Raw genomic sequence first — 11,614 nt, 5'->3', positions numbered from 1 at the left:
TTGGTAGTTGAATGTTGACTAGAGGATGGGGTCAAGTTTGATTCCATTTTTTATTTCTCTATCAAATTAGAAACAAAAATCCCACATTAATCTAGAGAATGAAAGTCATCAACAATTTAATGATTTATAATCAAGTCATCGAAATGAAGGCAGGGGTTACATCTTACTTAGAATGAATCAATGGGTAAATTTATCTAAAATTTATAAATTAAAATGTGTAATAAATAAATTAAAAATTGAATTTTAAACATAAAAAATAAATTTCAAAGTATTAGACCTTTACAATTGCAGCTACTGGCTGGAATGGGTTGGGTGGGGGGTTTACAGCGACAGGGGTGGCTTGCAACGGTGCAGAGGGGAACAGGAGGAGCTATAACGGTTGGTGGAGGGAGGTTTTGCAAGGCTTCTAGGCCGTTAGTGGGAGTCGTCTAGGCGTGGGTGTAGCGACGCGTTGGGGACAATAGTTGCTGCGGTTCAGACTAAGGGAGGGTTTGGAAGGTGCCTTTATATCCCCCAAAACGACGTCGTTTTGGTGCTGTTAAAAAAAAAAACAAATTAATCGAACCATCCGATTCGGAGAGAATCGGTTGGACTGCCGGTTCAACCAGTCCAATCTTGGTTCAACCTATTTCCAGGCCAATTGACTAGACTGGAACCGTGACCAACTGACGGTCGGACCGATTTTTAAAACCATGTGGAAAACCACCTAATCTGTATCAATAGGAAAGTTCCAAAATGGCAATGAAATTCGATATAGCAACAACCAATTTTTTTAATAAATAAATAAAAGAAATCTTGTGAATTTATTTCTTTAAGAAAAACCAAAATTACCAATTTTGAAAAGCATTTCAAAATATTTTTAAAAATTTTCAACTATTTTCTAACACATGTGATATATTAAACATATGCATAAAAGGAAGTAAATAAAAAGGAATCCCATGGCAATAGAGATCTTATTGCTAATTTGGTAACCTATGTATTTGGATTTCCTTAATCCAATCACACCAAATAAATCGTGCAACAAAAATAGGGTTAATAAATAAATAAAAACCCTAAGCACTTTCCTTATTTCCAAACAATCATCATGAGCGCTCGAGTGCCTAAAATTTTTTGAAAAGGTATTGGATGCAAGTTTTAGAGCGTTGGAAAAGGTAGGACTGCTAAATGCACCTTCTAGCATGTTGGATGTATCGCTCAATTAGTTGAGCCATTGGATGCATCTTCTAGTGCTTAAAGGCACTACTCGATCATTGAGGTGCTCAAGTAATAATCTAGTCACTCAAGCGCTCTTGTAAAAACCCAGAATGTAAGAACTATTCTTAGCACTTCTAACGACCTTTTTTCTTTAAAGACCTCTTTTTTCTAATAGGGTACCATGCACGATCGCCTCATGATTGTCCAAATTGCTTCCATACTCTCCATGGTTTATAAAGAATGGTAAAAAATAAATTTTTACAATAAAATCCTATACTCCAAAAAATTAAAGTTTACAAATCTAAGAACAAAAAACAAAAAAAGATTTTTACAAAAGAACAAAAATTTGATGCCTCTTATGAGGCTTACATCATATCTAGGATAAGTAAAACAACAATCCAAAGAATATAACAACCCAACAATAAACAATCATAATTATGACAATCACATTATAAGTAAATCATAATATAGAATGCACATTATTTATCCTTGGGTCATGGGATAAATAAAACACCTTGCAAAACCACTATTAGCATAACCTAGAAAGGCTCAAACATTCTTTTTCTAACCTAAAGGCTTTAATATCCAGTTATAAGGAACCTTGAATCTCTATGTTCCCTATACCAAGACCAAGTTAGGTATATGCAAATCTTGTTAGGGCTTTTTAAATTCTATGCACATCCAAAAATAAATAAATAAATAAAAATTGAATTTTTAAAACTAAACAAGATTAGAATGTGCAATAGAAAATGTTACCTTCGATTTAGACGTTCCCAAATTGATTCATTTCAATGAAGAGTATATACGCAGTTGTAAGAAGTCTTGTAAACTCACAAATTTTCACCCGATAGCTTGCCCTTGATCTTGGCACACTTCTAGTGAAGAGAAAGAGATGGTAGAGGTTATGGGTCTCTCTCTTCCTTTGGAGGTGGAAGATAACTCTTTGGAAGCCCTAACCCCTGAGGGGGTATCTATAAGGTTCCCCATTAGGCCTAAGCGACTTGAGCCAACTAAAAGCTTAAGTTACTTAATCTAGCCTAAAATGGGTCATATTTGATTAATTAACTCAGTAGGGCTTACTGATTAATCAATTAGCTCAATTTAAAGACCTTGTTTACTTACCCTTATGCAATCATGTGTAATTACCAAAAACCCTTATGAACAAAAGTGAATCTAGAGTCAATTCAACCCTTATAGACTGTGTCATCAAGGTATATAAGCTCGAGTGGGGACCATTGGGACCCATAAGATAGTACTGGCTCCCTCATAATCCAATTTTGAAGTTGATTCAACATCCTCCTACAAGGAATCAAGGGCACACTAGTACCTATGTAAATAATAATGAGACACTATATGCTTGGGTACCGTACATGACCTACTATCCATTGTGTTTAATCTTCTCATGATTTGGTATCTGTAGTCTAACAAGGTGAAAATTATCAATTTTTTAAGACTACCTCAACTATCCTTAAGTTATATAGATCCTCGCATTGTTTGTTCAATAGACATATCTTATTACCTCTTTAAGAGCTTATGTCAAGTTCCACTTAAAAAACTAATATGGTCATAGTTTACATGAACATACCTCCTTAGGATCACCCAAGGGGATACTCTGTCTGAAAATGATGAGATATCATGGTGCCTCTATTCAGAATACCTATTTCTATCAACTTCCTTCAACAGTAACCCAATTTACAAGGAATATATATGATCAACTTACGATCTTACCCGTAAGCCAAAGCCACTGCTAACTTTAGCACAAACTCAATATTCTTTCAAAGTTAAAAAATAACACAATGTAGTAGCTTGGTGAAGCATAACTACTTGATAGTCTTAATTCATGACTCACCATAAGTCCTATCTAATGTGTAACCATACACACTCACAATGGGAAACTCATCCCAATGGCTAAGACCAATCATCCTTCTAATTAGGAGGTAGTGCATTACAACCTCTAATGAGTTACTTAAGCTCATGAACCGACTATGAACAAGTTATCTACTTGTAAAGAACCCATGACTTGGATCTTCTATGCAATTTCTAATGCATGCAAGTCATATACAATGCAAGAGATGAAAGTCAGAATGCTTACAAGGCATAACACATGAAATTAGGATAGATAAAAGTTAAATGGAACTTTATTAATAAAATTCAAAAATTTGTTATATCATGTCATACTTTTAAAGCCTTTACCTAATATGATAATTGACTCTTGGTTAAACACTATTCCAAAAACACATGTCTACCACATTGGATCAAAATCAAGATTTGGTTTTTGGAATTTTAAGCAAACTTGTAGGAGAATGTCAAACATAATATGAAGAAAAAATGTCATTCCTTCAACTTCAAAGTTGAAGATCAAGACAAATTCAAATGAATTTAATTTCTTTTCTTTTCTTTTCTTTTTTTCCCTAAAAAACACTTAAGAAAGTTCTTCACAAGTTTGGGTGAGAAAAAATTGTTTTTGGCCCTGTATTAAACTTTGTTCCAAGAACATGTGTTCATTGCCCTTAGTTCAAAATCAAGACAAGCACAAGCCTAAATTGTGCATGATACAAAAGAAAAATCTCCTTTAACCTAAAATGACAACTGAGACAAAGGTTAAGATGTGCTTACAAGACTCTAAAATAATTCAAAAAAAGAAAAAAAAATTCATTGAACTACATTATAATTTGATTAATATTTCTTGCTACGTAGGTAGCTTTTGAAATATATACAAAGTTCTTAGTCAATGTTTCAAACAACATGAGATTCTAATATCAATTAAGTTGTATTTATGAACTCTATCAAAAAAAAAAAATGTCTAGTTTAAAATTTTATTTACTTCCTACATTCAACTTGTGTTCTTGAACAACCTTTCAATGGGATATTTGTTTACAATTCATTATACTCTCAAATTAAGTTAATTATGGACCAACAAAAAAAGGTGAAATATATATTTATAATTAATTTAGAATTGGAGGTTAGCTTTTCAAGGGATATCAAAAGTTTTTTCATATCTTTAAAGAAACTTTAGCCTCTCTTCAAAGAATCTTCAAAATTTTCAAAGTATCTTTGTGTTGTCAAATCTTTAAATTTCAAGTTTCAAGATCCAAATTTACAAAAAAACCTATTCAATTTAAGATCAAGTTGCTCAAACCCCTAGCTGATGTTTTGCAAGTCAAAATAAAGTTAAGCTGAGGCCCAAATCACGTCAAGGCTCAAATCACCCAAAAGATGAACACAACTAAAAACCTAAGCCAAGTCAAGATTCAAAAATATATTCAGTCAAGGCTCAAATTGAGTTAGTCATTTTAGATCAAGCTTCCTCAACCATTCATTAACAACAGAGAAACAAAGAACTAGACCATAGAATAGAGATTGCACAGATACCATTCTCCAAATTATAATCCAAACACATCATGCCTCGTATTTAATTGCAAAACTCATCTGCTTATAAGGGATGGAAATTGAATCCTAAGTATAAATTTTTAGCTTTACTAATGATGAGATTTCAACAATACTGGCTCATGAGGAACTCTTCCTCGATAGTCTATATTTTCTTGTACTTTAATTTTAGTTGCAAGGGAAGTTACTAATATGCTGGCGAGTTTGGAGCTGATACTTTTTAGGCAGATTCCAGCAGTTCCGGTTATCATGGGTGGGGCCTTAATGTCCAGGCTTGCTTTAGATAGACCTCATAAACTACATGATCTCTGGCCAGTTAAAAACATAAAGTCTGTAAAGGCTTTAAAAATTACATGACCTTGCCAGTTAACACACAAAAAGGACGTTATAAATTCCATTAGTTTTTAATACTCTATAACCTACAGGGTTGAAGGCACCTCTGGTGAATAAAAATCATAAGATTCACCAAGGGACGGTCACAAAATGCACCTTCTTTTCTTACTATATCACAAGTCCCCTCCTTAAGTTCCCAAAACAGAAACCTGATTTCAGGATGGCATTGCATTTCTACCATGTTCTGAGATGACTTCTAATATCGATCAAAGAAGTTACATTCTAACTTGGCCTATAAAAGGGATATGACATTCACATATAGCCAGCATTAGTTACAGGACAGGGTTTGTAATCTTAATATATGCTTACCAGTATGGCTGTGGTTCCATCAGTGTCCATCAAGATGAAGTTGTGGGGCATGTGCGCCCTCTTCCTCATCTTCCTGTGGCTATCAGCCTCTATGACAGTAGGCTTTCCCATCATCCCACACAAGGTGAGATGCCGGTCGGTCAAGTATAGTCCGTGCTACCTGATTTGGCACTTCTGCCCCATCCAGTGCCCCACAAGTTGTTTGGTTGACTGTATCATCTGCAAACCTGTTTGCAGTAAGTCATCTTCCCTGCCCCATTTGAGATGTATATATATGTAACTTAACAGCTCTTTAAGCGACTCTGTAACTCTATATTGTGGAGTAGAAGCTCTATATTCAGTTATATTTACATTTTTTTTTGCCTTTAAAGCACTTGAAATATTTATTCTCTACCTCAAAAAATACGAACTATGCAATGAAATGTCTTATTATAATCTCTACAATGTTAAAAGACAACCGACATGAAACTCAATTTCCATGCACTTGTTGTAACCCCGCAATGCGCATAGCTTGAAATTTATTGCCCAGAAATAATTAGGAATGTGCCTTTATTGCTGTCTCTTTTCTACGTTCACGATATATTTATTTTGTACATTCGCAGGTTGCAATCTTCCTGGGGCAATTTGTGAGGACCCTAGGTTTGTAGGTGGAGATGGCATTACTTTCTATTTCCATGGCCGAAAAGATCAAGACTTTTGCATAGTTTCAGATACCAATCTCCATATCAATGCTCACTTTATTGGCAAGAGAAACCCTAATCTCAAAAGAGACTTCACCTGGGTACAGTCCATTGGAATAATGTTTGGCTGCCACAAACTTCTTGTTGCTGCTAAAACAACGTCAACATGGGATGACAATGTGGACCGCCTTGCTCTATCCTTCGATGACATGCCAATCGACCTCCCCAACAAGGAAGGATCCAAGTGGCAGACCCCAATTGCACCACTTGTCTCCATAACGCGCACTGGTGACACCAACAGGGTTGTCGTTGAAGTCGAACAAAACTTCAGGCTTAGTGCAGTGGTCGTTCCAATCACAGCCGAGGAGTCTAGAGTACATAGCTACAATATAACTGATGAGGATTGCTTTGCCCACTTGGAAATTGGGTTCAAGTTCTATAAGCTTACAGATGCAGTGGATGGAGTGCTAGGGCAGACATATAGGAGGAACTATGTAAGCAAGGCAAAGATGGGGGTGCCAATGCCGGTATTAGGCGGTCTTCATAAGTTTTCATCTTCAAATATCTTTGCCACTGACTGCCCAGCATCTCAGTTTGGGAACCATGCCTTGCCAGAAAACAGGACTGGAGAGTATCCAAGCTTGCATTGCAGCAGTGGGCTAAATGGGACTGGCGTAGTTTGCAAGAAATAGATCACTAGCAACCAACGAATTCAAAATAACTGATCAAAGAAACCTTAATGGCATAGCTTTAAGCTCTGTGCTATTAGGGTAAGCACTTGTAACTCTTGCTCCAGGCTATATAAATATATAATAAATGTTTCACTTATCTTTGTTTTGTGTGTCGTACTCAATGCTCTTATAACAAGCAAAATTAACTGGGTATATATTCCTCTATCCATATATATATATATATATATATTTCTTTTTTTTCAATTTCAACCCTCTTTATTTTGTTTGCCTCCAAAAACATCATCTTCTCACTTATTTTATTAATTTCATTTTATAACACATTTATCTCTTCAATTCATTTTTTTTTCTCTTTAACTATTTTATATATCAAATAACTCAGTCTTGTTCTATTTGAGATATTTATCTAGATTAAATTTTATTTATTACAAGCATAACAAATGTAATTTTTTTATTAAGGACGTTCACTTGAATTGCACTAGAATTAAGTTCGATTTATAAAAAAAACTTAACTAGGGTTAAGTTCTCAATCATAATGGTAACATGAACTATATTATGGTTAAGTTTCATTTACAAATGATTTAATTGGGATGAAATTTTCATTTCTTCTACAAGGGAACTTAACAAATCTATATAATAATAATAATAATATAATAAAACTTGATTGAGATTAAGTTTTTAATTAGAATGTTTATTTGGACCTAAATGTTAGATCATAGGACTCTATGATCTCATCCACACAACTTAAAAGTGTAAATGAAACTACAAAAAAAAACCAAACAAAAAAACTGCAAAAAAACCCTAATAAAAAAATAATCATAAAACACCCCAACCAAAATCCCACAAAAAAAAAATAAAAATAAAAAACTCCAACCAAAATCCCACCCTAAAAACCTCAACCAAAATCCCAATAGAAAGCATCTATGAAAAACCCGAACAGAAAACCTCAACTAAAAATAATTGTAAAAAATCCTAACAAAAAGCATTATTAAAGTTTAAACAAAATTGCTATAATAATAATAATAATAATGGAAAAAAAAACCACAGCTAAAAGCAACAACAAAAATCCCTAACAAAAAAAAAAAAAACTACAAAAACCCTAACAAAAATAAAGAAATAGATGAAGGATTTTGAAGATGAAAGAAAAATGAAAGAGATGCGGTTGATCTTTGTTATGGGTTTGAGCTTCACTGCAAAATTCACTTGAAAAAGGAAGAAAGCATGGAGAGAACCAAGTATCAGAAATGGGAGAGAAATGACTCAGGAATGAGAAGAAAATATCATTTTTGAGAAAATAAAGAAAAGCATTGATGTCCAAATTGGGTCATTTTTTTTAAAGAATAAATAAGGGATGTCATTTTTCCAATTTCAGAAGTATTTGAAATGTTTTAACCAATTATCTCTAATATATACACACCCTAAGACTAGGACCTTTGACTGTTATTTTGTATTATTTTTTCAATTTTCTCTAAAATATTCAATTTGCCCCTCACCAAAATTTTGATATATTGTTAATTTTGTAAGGTCTTCGTAAGAGATTTGAGGTGATTTGGAATTCTAGCAATAAAAAAATTCTGTGGAAACTACTAAAAATATCAAAGCAAGCAATCCAAATTTTTAATGTTTTTGAATTCTAGCTCCATCTAAATTAATCTCCCTAATTTAGGATGGACCACTTGAGCTTACTCAAAGTTCTATTCAATCGTCAAATCCCAATTTTGATGTGAATTTTAATAATATTAACAACGGATTAAGTTGCTTTAGTGTGTTCGTAGTTAGTTAATAAGAGTTTAGTTATAAAATAGTTGAGTTTGTTTGTTATCCTTCTATTAGATATATAAACAATTGTATATAAACATGAACCAAGAGAAGAAGAAACAAAGATTTAGTTGATTTCATTTCCATCTCTCTTTATAGTTTCCTTTCTTTGTCATTTTAGATCCTGAAAAAAAAAATGTTTGAATTCCCTTTTTCTTTTTCCATGTGTAACCTTAATTCTACATATGGAGTCCAATTCTTCGAAACTTTTAGCCATCCACTTGCAGTGAAGCTAAATGAAAACAACTTCCTGCAAACAAATCTTATTTGTTATAAAAGGACATGGACTGCAACACTTCATCCTAAAAAAGAACTAAACTCTTCTAAAATTTCTCAACGACAGTGACAAAGAATGTGGTAAAATCAATGACGCAAATCTTATATGGAAACAACAAGATGATCAACTCTTGCTTTGTTGGCTTCTATCCTCCATAATGGAAAAATCTTAAGAAGCTATTTGTTTCACAATCTAAAGCTTATATTAAGCAATACAAAATGTAGCTACAAACAAGAAGGAAGAGAGGATCCACAATAATAGAATACTTTCTCAAAATGAAAAGTATCACTAATGCATTAGCTTCTACAAGATATGTTATCTTTGAAAAAGATCAAGTTTTATATGTTTTTACTGGATTAGGCTTGGAATATGATTGATTTATTGTTTTTATAACCTTACGATATGAGATTTGTCATATGAAAGACATTTCTATGTTGCTATTAGCTCATGAAAGCATATTAGAATAACACAACATTTTGAGTGATACCACTTTTATGAATTTTAATGTTAAATTATATGATGAATCCATCTCAAGGAAGGAGAGTTTACCATAGCAATCAATCTAGTAATGATAACAAAGCTAGTAATGATTTTATAGGCTGTCAACAAAATTTACAATCACAATCTTAAAAAAAAAAAAGGGAAGAGGATGTAGAAAATTCCATGGTAACACTATGCCATAGTGCCAACTCTACAACAAGATAGGGCATACTGATATCCACTGCTACTATCAATTTGATCAAAGCTTTCAAAACCCAAGTCATAATCAGATGATTGTAATGTTAGCAACACCTAAAACTATGGTAGATCCACATTGGTTCTAGACTTTAGAACAACAAATTGCTTCACACCAAATCTAAATAACCTGACCATCAAGTCTTAATTTAATGATATAGAAAAGATGTACATAGGTAATGGTGAAGGTCTAAACATATTTCAATATCAAGCCTCAGAAGCCTTAAGAATTCAATTCAAGATTCTATGAAGTAATTTCATCTACAAAGAATAAAGATATCATTGTACCTAAAGTTGTAAGTAATGATGTCCACACTCTAAGTAACTACCAGAATAATTCAACACCTACTATATATGCTCTAGTAAGTATTTTTCAATCTCCTTCCACAACTAACTTGTGGCATAAACAATTGGGGTACCCTTCCTTACAAGTTGTAAAGAGTGTCCTTGATAGTTGTAATATCCTCTTCCCTAAGAATAAAGAACAAATTGTTTGTACAACTTGTTAACTAGGCAAAAGCCACACGTTTCCTTTCAGCCCATCAACAACTACATCTGCAATACCTTTAGAATTGGTTCATGCTAACATTTGGGGTCCTACTCGTTATCACTCATCCACGTGCTATAGCTATTACATAAGCTTTGTGGATATATAGTTTTAGTCATTATAAATGGATTTATCTACTAAAGGAAAATTTGAAACTCTCTCTACTTTTACCAAGTTTAAATGATAGGTTAAACTACAATTTGGGCACTAAATTAAATTGTTTCAAATAGATTATGGGGGTGAGTCCAAAGATTTTATTCCATTTTCAATCTTGTGGTATTCTAATTTAGAATTCATGTCTCCCCACATATGAGGAAAATTGGGTTGTTGAACACAAACATAAGCATATAATGGAAATGGGACTCACCTTACTAGCCCAAGCAAGTCTTCCACTAAAATTTTGGGATTATTCATTCTTTACTACAATATACCTTATAAACAAAATGCCTACTTTACTTCTACATCAACATTCACCTTTTGAGATTTTATTTAAACAAAAACCTCACTATCACTCTTTGAGAGTTTTTTATTGTTGGTGTTATACCCACACTAGACCTTATAATAGGCATAAACTTGAGTATTAAACTATTCCATGTATCTTCTTAGGGTACTTTGATCATCATAAAAGTTTCAAATGTCTTGCCTCTAATGGACGCCTTTATGCTGCTCAAAATGTTATATTTGATGAATTTGTTTTTCCATAAGCCATGCTATCTCAAACACAAAACAAAGCTACTCAAAGAACCCTCTAACCTATCACTACACCATTGATTATTACTCATGCTCCTATTATTTCATCAGAACACACAACCTTTAGATTTCATGTCACTTGAGTAAAGTCCTAATAGAAGAACATTAGAATCTCTTCCATTAGTTATTCTGGTTTGTTTACAACCTCAAAATGAAACCAATGTCAAAACATGGAATATCCAAACCTAAATCCTTTATTTGTGAATAGAAGCCCAAGATTCCAAAATTGTTGCTAGAGAACCTCATACTCTATAAGAAGTTCTATCTAAGCAAGTGGAAAGATGCAATAGATGAGGAATATCAAGAATTATGTTCAAATCACACTTGATCACTTGTTGCACCACCAGAAAATCAAAAAGTTGTGGGATGCAAAAGGGTATTTAAACTGAAAAGAAATATAGATGGTTTAGTTCAGCAATGTAAGGCAAGATTGGTGGTTAAAGGCTTTCACCAAGTTCCAAGATTTGATTTCACTAATACATTTAGTCTGGTAATCAAGCTAACAACTATATGACTTATACTCTCCATTGCTCCTACACAAAAATAGGAACTAAGGCAACTAGATTTTAATAATGCCCTTTTCAATGGTGTTCTAAAAGAGAAATTCTTCATGAAAAAACCCTCAAGATTTATCAATCAAGGTAATTCTCATATGGTCTGTGAACTACATAAAGCTTTGTATGGCTTGAAAAGCTTTATGATGTATTGGCTAATTTAGGCTATGAGTTCTTTAGAGTGGACTCTTCTTTGTTTACAAAATTGGTGTGTGTAGACTCAACTTTTGTACTTGTTTATATGAATGATGTAATCATCACTGGGAGTCCTTCACAAATTG

The 11,614-nt window shown here is 33.2% G+C and overlaps 1 protein-coding gene across 1 annotated transcript; it reads left to right on the top strand.

Moving 5' to 3' along the window:
• Window positions 1-5,287: 5,287 nt before the first annotated feature.
• Window positions 5,288-6,655, top strand: LOC117928392. The gene is made up of 2 exons (XM_034848281.1): window positions 5,288-5,519; window positions 5,886-6,655. Exons 1-2 carry the CDS (start codon window positions 5,288-5,290, stop codon window positions 6,653-6,655), a joined length of 1,002 nt encoding a protein of 333 aa, XP_034704172.1.
• Window positions 6,656-11,614: the final 4,959 nt, after the last annotated feature.

This window comes from Vitis riparia, chromosome 13, assembly GCF_004353265.1.
Source record: "Vitis riparia cultivar Riparia Gloire de Montpellier isolate 1030 chromosome 13, EGFV_Vit.rip_1.0, whole genome shotgun sequence".
NCBI classification, from domain to species: domain Eukaryota; kingdom Viridiplantae; phylum Streptophyta; class Magnoliopsida; order Vitales; family Vitaceae; genus Vitis; species Vitis riparia.
Note: the sequence above shows the minus strand (reverse complement) of the source record. Positions and strands in the feature narration are given on the sequence as shown.